This window comes from Channa argus, chromosome 14 (assembly GCF_033026475.1).
Source record: "Channa argus isolate prfri chromosome 14, Channa argus male v1.0, whole genome shotgun sequence".
NCBI classification, from domain to species: domain Eukaryota; kingdom Metazoa; phylum Chordata; class Actinopteri; order Anabantiformes; family Channidae; genus Channa; species Channa argus.
Genome location: NC_090210.1, coordinates 18,471,456 through 18,489,372, shown reverse-complemented (window position 1 = coordinate 18,489,372; position 17,917 = coordinate 18,471,456). Strand labels below are relative to the sequence as shown.

The window sequence follows — 17,917 nt, the reverse complement described above, 5'->3', positions numbered from 1 at the left end:
CCTTACTTGTCCTAACAAACATGTTATAAATCACTTTCGGCTTGTCCAAAACTCAGCAGCGAGGCCTTTAACATAAACCAGTGGAAGATCCCACATCACACCGGTTTTATATTCTCTTCACTGGTTACCAATAGAATATAGAATTGATTTTAAAATCCTGGTGCTCACTAATAGAGCCCCTCATGGGCAGGCTCCTGAGTTTATGTCTGACCTTTTGACCCCTTATGGTCCCTCTAGAGCAGGGGTCACCAACCTTTTTGAAACTGATAGCTGCTTCTTGGGTACCGATTAATGTGAAGGGCTACCAGTTTAATACGCACTTTTTAAATAACAACTTTGCTCAATTTACCGTTAATTATATGTTACTATTGATAATTAATTAAATTAATGATATTCATCTATGTGAAGACACAGATCATTTTAATGATTTCTTACAATAACTATCAAATGTGATTTAAAAAAGAATAGCAACAAAAACATTTGATGCGGCTCATTGGTAAGTGGCGCTATTTTTAGGACAGGCCTGCGGGCTACCTGGTGCCCACGGGCACCATGTTGGTGACCCCTGCTCTAGAGGATTGAGGTCATCAGGTCAAAATCTGCTTGTGATCCCTAAAACCCATTTTAAAACTCAGAAGGGATCTTTCTTTACAGTGAGTGGCTCCCAGACTGTGGAACACCCTGCTCTGTCTCTGCATGTGGCTAATTCTACTAATCTTTTTAAAAGCATCTGCAGACACTCTTCTTCAGAAAAGCCTTTAACTGACGGGGCTCATATGGTTGCATCTTTGTTGTAGGTGTGTGTTAATTTAGATTTAAAGTTTTATTGTTTGTATTATTTTTTTTGCCTTTTTGTTTAAAGCACCTTGTGATTTTATCTGTGCTAGATAAATAATTTTTACTTACTTACTAACTACAGCCGCCCCTTTATAGTCCTATTTTGGGAATATTCATCAAAAATTAAAAAGATCAGGTCCAATATCAATGTCACACAAATACAATTAGCCAAACAATTTTCTAATCAGGAATTGCCACAGTCTAAATATAAATGCATGAATGGAGGTGAGGTGTGTTTTAATAACAAGGGCCGAGAACTGAATGAATAACAACAGGTGGTTAAAATTCACAACACAAGCAAATCAATGCTCCTTGTCTTTTGTCTAATTCTTTCACAGTCTCGGCTTCAGCCCTGCACCAAAATCCTGGTTCTATAATGAGTCAAAACTAGGGAAAATGGGGCAGGCTTAGCAGAGACGGAACTTTTAAATTACTTATTATAACCCTAATTGACAAGGACAGAGGGTTGAGATTGCCTCGTGGGAACTGTGGTAAGGAGACTTAATGTGTAGCTTTACATTTTTTATTGCTGAAACACATCAAGATTTCACAGACACATTAATTAGCCTTGGTTAAATAGTTTTGCTTTATTTTCTCTTCAATTGTAAAAAGTAACAGAATTCCTCTAAATACAATTTGATAATTGAACATTATTATCTTATTACCAAACCATGCATATTCACACAAACGTGTACAAGACCTACCTGTATCACCTTCTTTCTTTATACATGACTGTCTTCTCAATTCCACATGCAGTATTTGGGAGGTGTCCACTATGCCTTCAGCTACATTTGCCCATTATAGGGAAAGGTTGGCTCTCTAAAACTGTTGCCAGAAAGCTAATCACATCATGCATTTTAAAGTAAACTAAATTATCTCTTTATTAAAAATGCAGTGGTAGTTTCAGACCTCCACACAATAGAGGACAAAGGCCAAAGGACAGTATAGGACAGTATATTTTGTCTGGCTGCTAGTCGGTGCTAAAGAGTTGGTGAAAAGTGACTATAAAGAGTTTATTTGTATTTATTTACTCGAAACAAGGAAAATAAAAACCTGTGTCTGCAGGCCAGTAAGCTAAAACAATAATGCAAAATACATAAAAAAAAAAAGGTTTGCATATCATTGAGTGGGGAGTGCAGAGTAGAGGGATGATTCTCTGTGCGTTTGATATTAGAACCAACCACATTCATATTACACCCGCCTTCATTTTAAAGTATATTGATTTGTGCTGCCAATCAAATGGGAATTCAGTTTTAACCAGTTGAATTAAGATACCCCTCCTTTTTTACTTGGGATAAGAAATTATGGTTCTCTAATTTTCCCACTTTGAAGCATACATTTTCAGAAAACTTAAGAAGACTCCCAGTGCATATGTCATCAACAAAGCTTGCAATACTGCGGCGTATCATATTTTCAGTGAGTCATAACAATGCCCCAGCAGTTTTTAGGGAATGGAAACATTGTTGTTTCATGATGCATCGAAATGGGCCACATGATGGTTGTAAAGCCTCTACAGCTGCTCTCCAAACGGGACCTGTGTTGCTTGCCGCATTTGGTTTATATGAGGATAACTGGGTTGGTAATGACCCATCAGATGGGCCCTAGGTGAATTGAAACAGTTAGTCCCTAATTAGAATTCAGTCGACTTCAGTGGCAGATTAGAACCATTAGCATGTTGGCTAATTGGTAGGAGACTAATCTTGTAATTAAGAGCATTTGCAGCTGATTAAATGGTAATCATCAGGGACACATCAGTGAAATGTGGAGACAGTCAGAATTGCCAAGCTGTGGTTCCAAATTTAGCCCTGCCCTGTTTAATAATGAGTAGATTCATGGTTTAATCTAAGGTTTCCTTCCTGAACAAGCTACAAAAGCTTTAAATAACTCAAAATCAAAGATGTCTAGTATTTTTCTAGGTTTTTTTTTTTTTTTTTTTTTTTTTTTGCTGAACAGATCAGTCAGAAAACATGAGCTATTATGACTGGCAGGGAAAAAAAGCTGGTAATAATTCATGATGTTTGATGTCTTTGATCACATGCCAAAACAAGTTTTTTATGATGTTAGCATGTGATATTCCCAATTCAGCCCTAACAGAGAGACATAGACAACACGTCGTGCAGTCAGACACACTCCTCCAATTTTCACACTCACACTACTGTAAACATGAATTGATGAGTTCTAAATTACAAGATGCACTACCCAGCATAGAATAGCATCTCCCACAGATATCTTATTTCGCCATTCATTAGAAAGAGTAGCAAAAGGTTGGATGGGAGGAAAATAAGCTATTTTGCCCAATTTTCTATCCTGCCCCTGGACATCAAATTCAATTTTCCACCAAAAGTTTGCAGTGAGAAAGAAAAGAAAATAAACATACAATTTCTGACCAGAGGTGGATCAGTAACTCACTTGAAACTGGGTGATGGAGGCGGGTGCGGAGACAATGACTAGAGTTCCCTCCAGTCACAGCAGCCTTCTGGCTCCAACCACATGTAAAAGCCTTATCAGAGATGGCCATCCTGTCTGAGAATTCACCGAATATGCCATAAACGCTAAAAAACGTTCACTCGCATCCAGCGGATTTTAGTAGAGTCAGGTAAGCTGCCGACGCGTTGATGAATGGGAGGATTCTGAACGGAGGCTGGCACATTGCTTCGATGTGTGAATGGATTTGTCTCAATTTATATTTTAGAAATGACTAAATTCACAACTAGACTTTTACAAACAAGATCCATGAAGCGAAGTCAAACACAGCAGTCAAAGTATATAAGTCAAAGTCTAATGACATTATATAAAAATTTGTGACGGTTATTGTACATCCACAACTTTGGTAAAAATGTGAGGAGATCAGTGTTGCCAGCACTGATCAGAGCATAGACAACATGAATATGTGAAAGAAGCAGCATGAATATGACAAATGATCACAAGTTAGTGTCTGTCTATGTATAGAACGATCAGTGGGACGAATCTGACATTGAACACACATAACAATGTATGCTTTAGGTGTCTACAGTGGGTGTACCAAATTGCATCTAAAATAAATTCAGCATCTAAACAAACCTGAAACATTGTTTGACATTTTCATATCTTTCCCCACCTTAAAAACTTCCTACAGACAATGTGTGAGGCAAGAATTTGTGCACATGTTGTGTCTACAAACCTTTAATGGCTGAGGCTCATTATCTGCAGACTCTTGGAAGTCATTGCAAGGAATCTGCCTGAGGCAGGTTGAAGCAAAGCAGACAAACCAATAAAAGTAAATAATGTTTCCTTCAGAAATAAATCCTGTGAAGCATCAGGTGCTGAACATGACAACACAAAAGATCCAGAGTGGATTTTTCTTTTAATAATCAGAGAATTGTTACAGAATGCAAGTTTATAAAGCTGGTTTTACAAAGCGTTTCAATTACATTACGCTCACTGTGATAAGTCTTCCTGTAGAGTCATCTTGGATGGTACTACCTGATGGGTAAAAAGAGGGATAAGGGGGATTTTTTTCACCTTTGCTGAGCAGAGAGTAAGAGTGTGGGGGCTAGCCGTGGTATTGATTTCTAATGTTATTCCACATCAGCAGAAAACAAAAACCTTGAACCATGAAGGCTGTCCCACCTTTCAATTCTCCCTCTGCATCGTTCCTCACTTATTGATCAGATGTCTGCTCATTAATTAAGACATGACCACTGGCGGCTGGAAGCGCGGTCAGAGCTGCACATCTGCAGGGCTGCAGCAGGGCCTGAGAATGAGAGGCAGTTAATCCATAAGTGCTAATGTGCTATTTTTCTCATCTAACATGTCATTCCCTAGTTTTCCCCCAACCTTTTATCCGTTTTTTTTTTTTTTTTTAAACCACCTCCCCACCCCATCCCCTACTTTCTTTTAGCCGGCAAATAGTGGGCTGTGCAAGATCAGTGTTGGCTGATTATAACCCTGCATTTTTTAGAAACAGAACCCAGAATTACAAGAAAGTAGGATTCAAATTTCGGTTACTCATAAATAAAAAAGCAAATAGCAATAACATACTCAGAAAAGTGATGCACAAATGATACGATAACACTTTTTAATCACAGAATTGGTGGTTTGCTCAGCTGATCCTGCTTTTGTTTATTGACACATAAACGACTAATGTCTAACCAGTGTGTGTAATGGAACATATTTTAATTTACTGGTGCATTACGACTAGGCAAGTTTGAATTTACGATGAGCAGGTGCAAACAGCTCCACAGTAAAGACAGACAGTGAGTTCCAAACACTGTAATACTTGTAATTGTCTGTATAATCGATAAGAGTGATTACATCCCAAGAAGCAAATGTCTTAAAGGTCTAGGTTACTAATTACAAAACAAGGAAATGTAACGATTACACTGATGATCCACAAGTGTGACACAAATCTGCACCCACTGAAAACGCTTAGTAACACATTAGGACTTTCGAATATCTAACATTAGCATGACTGCAGTCTTATGGAAATAAGACAGATATGTTTCATTCTCCAAGGACCTTCTGTGCTGACAAATATTAAACAAAAGCAAACTTCAAAGATGAAAAAAACCCTCCCTCTGAGGTATACATGAGTTATTCAAAGGCAATTTGGATACAAAAGAATAATAGTTTTTGAAAATGTATGAAACATTTTACTCCTATTTTAATGCTGCACAGTGTCCCCGAGGCACAGACAAACTCTGTATCTCCTTCTCCCAGCGGGAGACCGAGGCTCATAAAAGTACCTCATAACACACACTTCAGCTGTATGTTGTACTTAAAGGAGACTCGAATTTTAGCTCTTCCTGTGCACATGGCGGGTATCACTACCCGCAAAACCATATAGAGAAAATCTATACCCTGAAGAGACCTGCAGTGTGTGTTTTCCAGTCACATATAAAAATATGTTGTACTCTTTTATTACACAAATGGCATTGGGATATCCCTTTTTCTTAAAGAGATCATCTTTTCACTGTCTTTTTATACAGTACCCTCTGTTCCTCCATCTCTCTGACTTGTTGAGAGATGGAAGTTTGAGGCAGGACAAATGACAGCAGAAAATCGGAGTAAAAGATGTCCTTGAGTAGTTCAGTGGAATTTGATGTTGTTGATTTTTGTTGAGCAGGTAGAAAAGGGTTCCTAACTTTCAACCTGTTGCAAAGTTTAATATTCTGTTAAAAAAAAAAAGATACTTTGTTACTGTACTTAAGTACATTTTACTCTTTGGCCTGTTGTGCTGAGTTCATTCACTGCACAGTTGTGATTCTGTTTAGTAGGAACAGTATTGTCAATGTGCTTAAAATAAAACTAGTCAACTCTTTAGAAGGGTAAAAATTACCTAGAAAATGTACAACTAATAAATAAAAGCTGATCCTGGCCACTTGTAAAAAGAAAGAGCCTTTCTAAAATCCGATGCTGATGACAGCAGGGATTATATAGGTTACTAAAGAGGGTATCTTGCACTGACCTTTTTTAACAGTTGTAAACATGATGTCATTAAAGAAACAATAAATGTATGTAACAGAAAGAGCCAAGCCTAATGAACATGACACGGCCATTTTTCTCCCCACTGTACAGGAATCCTTCATGTTGTCCCTTTAAAATGCTACATTGCGTTCTGCCCCTGCACATAACCATATGTGCCCACAGATACAACACAACACACTGGCCCTCTAACCACAGTCCCCACATACATGCTTCCAGTCCACCAAGCCCGTGCCCTGTGAACCATGACAGCTGTAGCCAGCTTGATTGACAGAGTTTGAAAGTCAGGTTCAAGTGCAGGTTCACACGACCCCCAGCGTTACTCCTCTACCACCATAAGGTGCTCTCCGGCTCTGCCAACGCCTGCTCACTTATCTTCCACCAGATGTCTGTCACCTGCTGCAATGTTTTCTGCCAGTCATCTCCCCGTCTCCAGCGTTTAATTAGTGCTCATTAAGGCCCAGGCTTGCTTTGTAAATAATATATGGGTGCCAGAAAAAGTACATCACCATAAGCTGTCTCTGGAGGGCCAGCAGCTATGAATAGTAAAATCATCAACGTGTCCTTTTTCTACACCACTGTATGATCAAGCTTTACTTGCAAAGGAACAGACAAGGTTGCTGTGGCCTTAGCAGTTTAAATGGTATCTTTATGTGTGTGTGTGTGTGTGTGTCCTCACTTGAGTAACGCAGTGGTAAGGCGTGTTCTTTTACATTAAAGAGTTAAACCTTCATCCTGTCAGAGGTGTGTGCATGCTACTAAGCAACACTCGCATGCTTCATACAGCTTGCAGATGTCCTGTTATTTCCATAGTAATATGTCTTCCCATCGGCGATTTTTTCACGGGTGCCTCCTCGTCTCAGCGGCTTCCATCACATGAATGAGACGACATGAAGTCTGAGGTGGGACGGGGGGGGGTAGACATTACCACACTGTATGCCTGCATCAATGTACAACCTCAATAATGAGCCCCGTCACTGAAATAAATCACGGGTTCTCAGTAGCAGCCAAACCACGCAAATTCAAATTTCATTTCGTCTTGGCAGAAAATTGGAGCAGGGGGAATCAACTTGTGATCCATTCCTAATATTTCTCTAAGAGTTTGGGGAGCCCTGGTGGGGCTGCTTTATATTTCGATGTGGGATGCAAACAATTTGCTTGAGATGTATTACATTATACCCCGAAGAATGACAAAATTGGCCACAGCACAGAGTGTCGAAAACGAGCCTAATCGGACTCTTCAATTTCACGGTGACACAGCTTGGTGTAATGACGTGACTCTGTGGTTCTCCCCTCTCCTCATCAAAAAAAAATGCCAATGCCATCCAAAAGATAAAGAACTGCTGTCAAAGTCATTATGTTGGCTGGATTGGTCTTGTTCCTGCTCAAATTACTGTTGTTCATGAAGCAAATTTCTTTTTTTTTTTTTTTTTTTGTATTATACCCTGCAGCTGTGTGTTATGGAGTTTGCTATAGGACAGCATGGATGCATGCACTTTTGCATTATAGCGGTTCATGGAAATTGCTACTTTCTATATTTAAATCACTGATTTGAACCCAAACATTTTAAAGTCAGCTTTTCAACTTTTGGGGTAATTTTAACTGCATTCATTTCACTTTCATTTTAAGATTAAATTATGCAATATATATTATGAATTTGCACACACATGAATAATTTAGTGTATTCCAAAAGAGCAATCATAGCTTAGCAAATCAGATAACACTGAACATGTCCCTCTAGCATTCATTTATCCAGTTCCACAGTTTTTTAATCCTCAAAATTAACATCCAAATGTTAAAAAAAGTGATTAAAAATAAATGAAAATGTTAAAAGTAAATGGGAATTGATCAAGCAGGAAGAAAAAAAATGATAGTGCAGCTGTGAAGACAGTTGCAAACAGATTTTAAAAGAAGTGCAAACTGGAGCAGACCTCAAGCTTTAGGGGAGTCTGTTCATAACATAGCAGCATATGAAGTGCATGTTAACTGCATTCATTTCATTTCAATTTGAATCCAAACAGTTTATAAAGATTTCATTTTAAAAATCAAGACTTTCACAGGAAGCCAGTGCCAAGATCTATGAAGTGGATAGATGTGATCCACTTTATTTAGAGCTCTGGTGCTGAAGCCCTCACAAACAGCCAATGTCTGAATAAGAATCATTTGCAGTTGTCAGGCCTGTAAAAGATAAACACATGGACAATTTTTCCTCCTACTGTAAATTACCCTGACACATGGGACCTTTTAATACCGATGTGCTCTTGAGATAACCAAAGGCTGATTTTGTAATTAGTGCAAATGTGAGTCTGTGAAGATTTCTGGCTTAACTTGACTGAGCACACGACTGATCTTAGTCATTCTTTGTTTCTAAGCTAATTTCGTTTTTGCATATTTATGAACACTTGAACATGTCTTTTATTGGCCTTGTAATATCATTGCACTGGCGTAATGTATTTATTTTCCCTTAACTGAATAGCAGTTCTAAAAATGTATTAGTCTTCAAATAGTCTTTCAAAATTGCCTAACAGTGTATAATTGAAAGACAGGATAGTAAGAGACAGAATCCCAGCAGTAAGCATAACATAACATATTCGATTGTGTTCTTCTGTTTAGCTGCTCCATTAGCTCACTGCTATTCTGCTCATGTAAGAGAAATCAAACAGCCTCTCTATCCCTCCAAGGCAATGGCAGGTTCTTCTGGTTTGTCCAGAAGGTAGCACATTGACATTCATCTAAAACTTTCAGCAAGGCCAAAGTTTCCCTCAGCAGCCTTGATCCCTCCATATCTGTCAAAGTCATCAACTGGTCAGGATAAGCGCCTTGTAAAGGAAAGTTTCAGGAAACCCTTAGTATGTATTTATACAGCATGGAGGCGCATTACAGCTTCTGACCATGGGCAAGCTGTGTGAGAAACAGGTGAGGAATAAGGCTGAGGGAGACTGCTTCGCTCAGTCAGCCGTATCATTCGGAGCAGCAGTGATGGGTTAAATCTCCAATGGAAGGAAGAAAGAACAGTGGTTTCTATTTTAATATAGTACAGACATCACATCTTAAAAAGATAAAGAAATCTGCATAAATATTTGCAGGATTTAAAGGAATGAGGTAAGGAGGAGTTGTGATTTAAACCATTTTTTCAAGTGTTTATTATTAGTTATTATTATTAACTATTATTAATGTCCTTTTTCTTAAAGCGGCAGACATTTTAACTTCTTGCTCTTCATCAGTGCATGGCCTGGTCCTGTGAGATTCTCTGCATTTATGCACAGACCCAGGTGCCTCCACAGAGAGAAAGAAACCTTAAGTTGCATTATGGGGAAGGGAGCAATGTGGTATGTGATAAAACAAATACTTAAATTGTTGTTTGTTAGTCAGTTTCAGCCATTGTTCAGATAAAATATTCTGACATTTAAAGTAGGCACAATTGAAGTGTTAAAACACAGAGGGCATATCTTTCCTCAGAGCCAGGTAAACAAACATCCAGACTTCTCGCAGAATATACAGTTCAGAGCAAGGGGGGGGGTTTCCAGTTATTCTGATTGATTGGACCTAAATTCATGTAGAAGTTGGGAAGAGTAATACTAGCAATTATGAAAGGTCACCAAAATCAGCAGATGACCTTTGTAATTTTTGGGGGGGAAAGTGAACTCTTATTGTGATGGGATCCAAAACATTAATTAATGAATGAATTTTAAAAAATCCCACAAAGAAATCTTGTGTCTGTCTGTTGTCCACCCAAGGTTTTCCAGCAACTCCCAGAAACAGGTCCATTAACAGACCCCCAGTGAAACCACTGATTTTGCCAGCAGAGGTCCCCATTTTTAACTGTGTCAAATTTTCAACTCAACTGCGCTTCAGAAAGCTTCGGCTTCTCCACCACTAGTTGCAGCCACCCGCCCTCCTTATATCAGTGGTTTAGCATTCTGCGCAGCAAACAGGCAGAACATGCGAGCTGGGCCAATCAGAGTCGACTGAAGGAAACAAGGAACAGGAACTGAAGCAGACCGTTTGAAAGAGAGCTGAGAAACTGCTGAAGACCCATAATGGGAAATATAAGTAATTTTTGAAGTTATAAGGTGTCTGAAACTGTTTATGTAGAACCTAGGAATAAAAATATGACGCCAAAGTGATGCATAATTTGGCTCTTTAACAGAGCAGCAAGTGTCCCTGTTGGCCAGGGCAGTAGGCAACTTTTTATCCAAACGTAATGCAGATTATTCATCAAAACATGTAAATGAATGCACATTTCTATCTTTCACAGTTATACGAATATAATGAATAGTGAATATTAGATTTATTATTTATTATTAATATTAGATTAAAACGCATCAAATATCTCCTTGTTTTCATGCCGATTTCCAATAATGAGGTTTATACTGGATCATCCAAGTTAACATTGCATTTGCATTTATGCTGTTACATTCCTTACCCCCCTTTAAATTAGTCGACTTATTTTAGCTTTCATAACCAAGAATTTCCCACTATTCAGACATTTATTGCTTGACATCAAGTTCACTATAATTTATTGGTTATGTGTTATGTGTATATTATTCTTCAACATTCCACAATTAACCTCAGGGATGTATGCTATACAGAGACGAAGATTACGCTGCAAAAAAACACAGTTTATACATTAGCAGTGAAAGGGTTGATTACTGTAGACCAGCAACATTAATTTACAGTCATTTATCTTAAGCAAGACCTACGCTATTAAATTGGGGATTTTAATTTTAAAGTCACTGCAAGGTTCAAGTCGAAAATTAGAAAAAGAAAGTTTCCCTAACCTGTCAGTTCAAGGCTCCTCTACTTTCTACATTTAACGAGTTCTGTGCGCCTCTCTTGTCTCGAATCAGAGATGCTAGGGGCTGTCACGAGGAAGAAAAGCTGTGTTAGACATAGTGAGCCTGTCAACACAGTGCCAAGCAGCCAGCAGAAGCCAAGGTTAGGCAGCAGCCAGATGAGAAAACGCAGGATACTGTTGCTGTCTACCCCAGCATATCAACATCAACTAGACCCCAATCTTGCTTTGCTGTAGAGATTCATTCATTGTTACATTAGTAACATGCACGTTTACAATTCAGAATCAAGACCAATATCTGTAACACACTGGCTGCAGCAAACATCACAGGCAGAGGTGTTTGTTATACTGCATGTCTTTTTTTTCTCAGTGCATGGGTTAAAGGAGGCGATTTACTTGTTACATGCTCAGGTTCTGAGATATCTGTAAGGTATAAGGTAAGGCACATAATAGGGTACAATGGGTTTCATATGTGCTGTTTATAAAACTGAAATGGTTCATTTATAAAATTCAACATCAAGGTATTTCCAGAGGTATTATCCTGGTTACTCTGGGCAATTAACACAACTCACTGGGATCAATTTGTACTGAAATGACTTAATTTAAAATGTAAGATGTTGACAACATGTTTGGTGGATTATCCACATTTTGTTCTGGTCAATGATGTTACTGCAATTTTCAGTGCTGTGAGCAACGCGTTTCATTCAGCTCCACTGATTGGGCTGAAGACATAAACTGCATCTCAAAACCTGAACAAATAAAAAGGATCTGCCTGGGTAGAAAGCGTCTTTATTAAGAACAACCCAGTAGGGTGTTTGTCTGTGCAACTTATTGGGGCTGTCATCATTTAAAGGTAATGTCAGACTGAGGTAATGTCATATTTACAGTAAACTATGATTACCTTCATGCCTGATAATGTGGAGGATGGGAGCAAAAGACGAAGACAAGAAACATATGTCAGAGGAGGGCGGGGCGGATAGATTGATCACTGGACTCAGGAGACTGCTGTTCATTTCCGGTGTCCAACCAATAGTCAATGCTCCTTCTTTTAAAAGCGATGCAGCATTAGCTGAGTGTTTGTTCTCTAACCTTAACAAAGCCATTCATTTAACCTAGACCATTATATTTTCCTACACATCAATAAGCAATGTTTTTGCCAAAACCTTCACCATAGCATTGTCACATCATAACATGCATTTTTTATTTTTTTTTGCGGTCACAAAATAAAAATATGTGGCCCATCTCAGGCCATCATAGAGGCACAATTTCCAAAAAAATCTCCTACGACAAACTGAAGAGGTTTGTCTGGATGTCTCTGTATCTCAGCCCTGAAGTAGACCGGGGGTCTCCTGCGATTGGCTCCAGCACCCTGCTGTCCATAGAACCCCTTTTGTGCACTTAAAACACTCTGACAGAACTATACCATAACATAACACATTTCATTGTCTCTAGGAGTGTTTTTACACCCTGCTAAAGGCGCACAGTTATTGGGAAGGACAGAGAAGCGAGATGTCTCCTGAGGCAGGGTCACTTGTTTGGATAATGGATAATACCAATTGCTTCTGGGCCGAACACAGGATAAAAGGTCATTAAAGCTTTATGAAATGTGCTTTTGTAATGGTGCTGTTCAAAAGGCTGGACATACAGGGGATCTCTTTCCTCTTGTGACCCAAACTAAGGACAGAAAAACTCTTTGATTTCAATATGACAATGCCAGCGGCAAAAGCATCACAACCCAGAGCTCCCCCGAGTCCACATCCTCTATCAGCGTGCTACCCGCACAGGTTGGGCCAGATGATCCAGATTTTGCTGGTTTTTAATTAAGTGGAAGGTCAAATCTCATTGCTCTCGACTTCAGGGAACTGCTGCCGTCTGGATGGCAGAAGAGCTACACCCAGTCATTAATTTTATGGAGCAGGACTTTAATTGATTAAAAAGTTAAGGACTATGGGGAATGCGTAGTAAGAGGCGCTAGCATTTATTTGCTGCGATGTGGGCGGCTATTCATTCACATCTATTATGGCTGCTAATATTGCGAGATAAGACTTAAACTGGGGAAAGATGGTGATTCCCTTATTGTTATAGATAGGCCATTGTTTTCACTTCAGTGTTACTGTGGACATCTGCAATTACAAATAACTCGTCTTGTACATTGATTCATTTAACTGCAGTAATATGTGAAAACATACATACAATGATTTTTTTATTCTAAATACAAATCCTTAACAGTTTTTATGCATCCATAACTAATATATAAACAGTTCATCAGTATTTGATAACACGGTGTAGTATATCTTGAAATATATAATTTTAAATCATTATTCGGCTGTTTCAAAGTATGTATACAAGCAGATTATAATTTTTTTTTATCATGACACATAACAAGCCTGTAGAATATATGGACAAATTATAATTACTTAAAGTGAAGGTTTACAAAGCGTTTTCACATGCATGCATTGTGCTTATTACACACAGTAAATTGCTGTAAATCACACAACGTGTGGTTTCAATTTAAAAGTAAATTGCATGATGATTGGAGGTCTAACCTTCACCCAGTCTTACATTTTCAGAGTTGTATTTTGAACACTTCTAGAATCGGGAAAAGGGTGCTCATAACTGCTAAATTTTTGACATGAACTGGTATTTTTAGGGGCATGTTACCAGACATCTACTTTACTTTTTTTACTGACTTTCTACCGCTGCTTATCAGCTACAGTATAGATTCCCTTGTTTCCCGCAGTTATCTTTCATTAATGCGAGATGTCACAGTAAGGCCAGGAAGTCAATTAGAATGGATGTATTTCTGGCTACTGCTGTCATTTCTCTGTCTCATGTTCACTGGTGATTGTAGGCAACAGATACCCTGTTCCTCCATCTCAAATTGGAGAAATCTTCCCTCTGAAGCACTTTGTAAAAACAAACATAGGCATGATGTGAAACCATGAGCTGCCCAAACCCCCGGGGAGGTGTACTGTGTCAGATCCTCTCGATGGCCCCCTCCTAACCCTTTCTTTATCGAGTCCCCAACGTCTCAAGAAGCGGAGGTCACTGATTGTAACCTCTTACCCTCTTAGGAATAAAATCAAATAGAGAGATTTATATTTGGACTACAGATGGAAAATGAAACTGTAATATCTCATATGACAACAAACAGCCTGTTCTTCCTCTGATAGAGCCCCTCACTGGCAGTAAACACAACACTCACTGAAGTGAGACAGGTTATATTCTGAGAGCTTCCAATTTGCCCGTTTCTCATTCTGGTTGTCGGTGCAAAGATGTCAGACTCCAACTGGTTCTTTTTCTGCAAACTTGGGAAAACAAGCACAATTGTTCCATGTGGTCAAAAGAGGTGCAGGTTTAGTTGAGTATTGCAAACCATCAGGTCTTCTCTCCTCTCTTGTCAGGAGGATCTGTCAGCCCTGCCACAGTTTTAATAAACCAGCTCCCCCAACCAGCAGGGTGTCCTGCTTCAAGGCTCCCTTGCCAATAACACTAACTTTGAAGAGAAAGGAAAAAAGATCTTCTCATCTCTCTATCAGATCAGCCTTTTGTGCTCAATTGGAGAATCTGACAGCGTGCCTTTCAATTAGTTCTCAAAGTAGCAAAAGTGACCCTATTCGCAGTTCTGTGCTCTCCACAGGGGCAGACAAATGAGGCCTTGTTTTTTTTTAAAGGAGCTCATAATGAAGCTTTGTGGAGGCACGATCCAAGCCAGATAAACCACCAGGATTTCAATGTTCTGTTGTGAAAATTTAGAAAGCCACAAATAATGGGCATAGTTGGTTTGTTATTTTCTCCAGGAGGTATTGATTCAGTGGGTCCAGACTGATGCCTATACATGTCTCTGTCTTTTGTTGTTATCTTTCTGTTTCAGGTGCAAGTGCAACCTGCATGCCAACAGCTGTGTGTTTGACAAGGGGAAGCTTGGCTGTGAGTGTGAACACAACACCACAGGGTCAGACTGCAGCCGCTGTAAGAGGCACTACCATGGAAGAGCCTGGAGTGTGGGCTCGTACCTCCCTATACCCAAAGGAACTGCAAATATATGTACGTATATAAATCCATATTTCTATACTGTTTAGTGAGGAAAGATTGGACATGCAGCTAATTCACTACTAATGCTGTGAATACTGATCCCAGTGCACCATTTCCCACACGGTCAGAGAGGTCACTGCTGTCTAATGAATCTTTAGTGGCTTGTCTAAAGTCATCGAATGAGCAATAACAAACTTTTTGTTATATTCCGACAAGGACTTTTTGCATACTTTGTTTGACTTTGTTATAGAGAATTCTCAATGGTTTCCTGCATTCAGCATCACAGTAAATGATTGTGAGTAGCAGTGCATCCAGTACTTTTAACACTGACTTTACTGTTCCCGTTTCAACTCCATGACAAGTGTACACTAACGCTGCGCTTTTTCGGCCTGTTCGCATGGTATCTCAGAGGCAGAAGGTGCTCTTTTGCATCATCCCTATTATAATCTTGGACAGGAGCTGAGTCACATTTATCAAATCCCATGCCTGAGGCAGGGGGCTCATTGCCTCAATAAATCTAATACAGCCACTCAGGCATGTGGTGGTGGACGGCCAGGCGAGGCCAGATGGTGGAAGATCTAACCCTCTGGTCCTCCATTCACACTGATTCAGCTCTGTGTTCAGAAACACTCATGCAGCAGTCTACTGGGACTGACAGCAGGTTTTTCAGATGCTCTATTTGATTGTCTGACTTGAATTCTCAGACGTGGTGCTCTGATTAGAGTTGTACAGAGATATGATATTGCCATCGATCCACTGACATTGTGAGTAAATTTGTGCAGTAACGGTACTTTTTCTTGCTTTCCTTTGGGCTAGTGCTTGATGATAAATTGGTGAATTACACAGTCATTTGTGCGAGCATGGGTGTTGGTGGATGTGGTTGTATACATACGTGCGTGCATGTGTGTGTGGACGTGTTTGCACGCACCTCTATGCACATGCATCACATTTGATTGTGTGGGTGTTTGTTTGTAGGAATGTGTGTGAACTCTAAGGAGATATTGCTGGATTTATCCCTCCACCTCTTCTGTGTTATGAGTCTCCCTGCAATGTGGTGCTCAGCGTCAGATTGACAGGCAGTTATTAAAAAATCCAACACTTGGCCGCATCTGCACTGAACTGATGAAACCAAGGTCTAGCCATATCAAAAGCAATATTAGCACTTGTTTGGCAGTGGCATAAAATGCAATAATGTTGCACAGGGAAGTGACGTAACAGTATTGGTCCCCCAGGTGGTGAACGAACACACTTTTGTCTTGAATTATTCTTATTTCTCTCATAAGTAAAGCCTAGCCCTTGTGACATGCCTTTATCCATTATGTGAAGCTCATATTTCCAATGAGGATATTAAACATACAATCCTTGTATCAAGATAAATATGCTGAACGTGCAAAATGTAATTATAGTTTAATAGCTTTCATTTGTCATCAAGTCTTCCTCTTTAATCAAGGAAGTCATTTATCTTACAGGTGGCAACTGGGCTAGGTCTATTACATATTCAAATCCCTGCGCATGCAGATATATGGACATGCGTGACCATTCATCTAATGAATTAGAGACCAGAATGGAGCTCTGTGTTCCTGTGGGCCATAGCTGTCAGTGAGAGTGATTCAAATCCAAGGTTTCCCTAAAAAAGGGAGGAGAACACTCTGCAACTCTCCTTCAGCGCAGAAGAGGAATCACTTCAAGAATTATGTTCACAGTCCACTTTGCAGGGACCATCAACTCATCTTGTGCTCCATAGCCAGTTCACAGGTTAAGAGGCGCTGGGCTGAGACTTTGATCAGAATGTACAGTGTGTTTGTACTACAAAGGCCAATATTGTTTGCCCTCCATTTCTTACAAAGAGCAACCATTGGTTAGGAATCACAGCTTGCTTACTTGCAAATTGGAGCTTAGAATCTGTGACTTTCCTGCTGCTGCAGTGTTGTGGTCCTGCCAACAGTTGTTGTGACAGCCCCAAACTGGTAATAGCACGATGAATGGGCTGCAAACATTATGAAAGCCCCATGGAAATATAATCACAGAGTGACTAACAAAAGAAAAGAATTGGAAATTGTCCGAATTGTAGAGTAGGATTCACCTGCTGATGGTATTAATATCAAACAAAGAAATGCACAGATATTTTCTTTCAGTCTACTGCAGTTAGTTTACGCACAAACAAGGTTTTTCAACTATGAGTGTCACGACTTTAGATGATCGTAACACACATTTACACCAATAGCAGCTAAAGTGTTTCAAATATGTTTATTCCAAGTATGAATGAGCATGCTAAGCAAGAAGGAATTGGCATTCTGTTGATATTTCATCATTGGTAAAATTATTGGAATCATCAAAAAAAAATACTCGTGTGGGCCCATCCAGTGGTCAGGGTCTCTGCTAACAAACATACACGCTGGAGACCGTTTGGGTAAATGTCAGTGAACTATTCAAGGCAAAGTGAAATAAGTCCACATTATAATGAAACACTGTTTATTTTGCTTTTTTTGCAGGTGTTCCCAGTCATCACGGACCAGTGCGTAAGTTGCTCAAACTTTTTCAATTGGCATGCTGATAAATGGGTTCCTCTGTCAGAGATGACTAACCCTTGTTCGGCTAATGTTGTTGTTAATGTTGTTGACTAATCTCAACTTGTAAATTACCATTACTGCTTATCACCGTTACATTGCATTAACAACTAAACCACTAACAATTACATCTTCGAAATCTACATTTGTAAAAACAGAAATTGCAAAATTTCCCTCAGTGCATCTCAATAGTGGCAAATGTTCTTAAAAGGCTTGTGAA

At 39.3% G+C, this 17,917-nt stretch overlaps 1 protein-coding gene across 3 annotated transcripts in view; it reads left to right on the top strand.

Moving 5' to 3' along the window:
* LOC137098765 (netrin-G1-like) overlaps positions 1–17,917 on the top strand; it is a 55,639-nt gene that overhangs the window by 26,714 nt on the left and 11,008 nt on the right. For all 3 annotated transcript variants that reach the window (XM_067475340.1, XM_067475341.1, XM_067475339.1), the window contains exons 4-5: positions 14,970–15,142; positions 17,623–17,649. In XM_067475340.1, the coding sequence (XP_067331441.1) occupies positions 14,970–15,142; positions 17,623–17,649 (200 nt within the window). The remainder of the gene's footprint in view (positions 1–14,969; positions 15,143–17,622; positions 17,650–17,917) is intronic.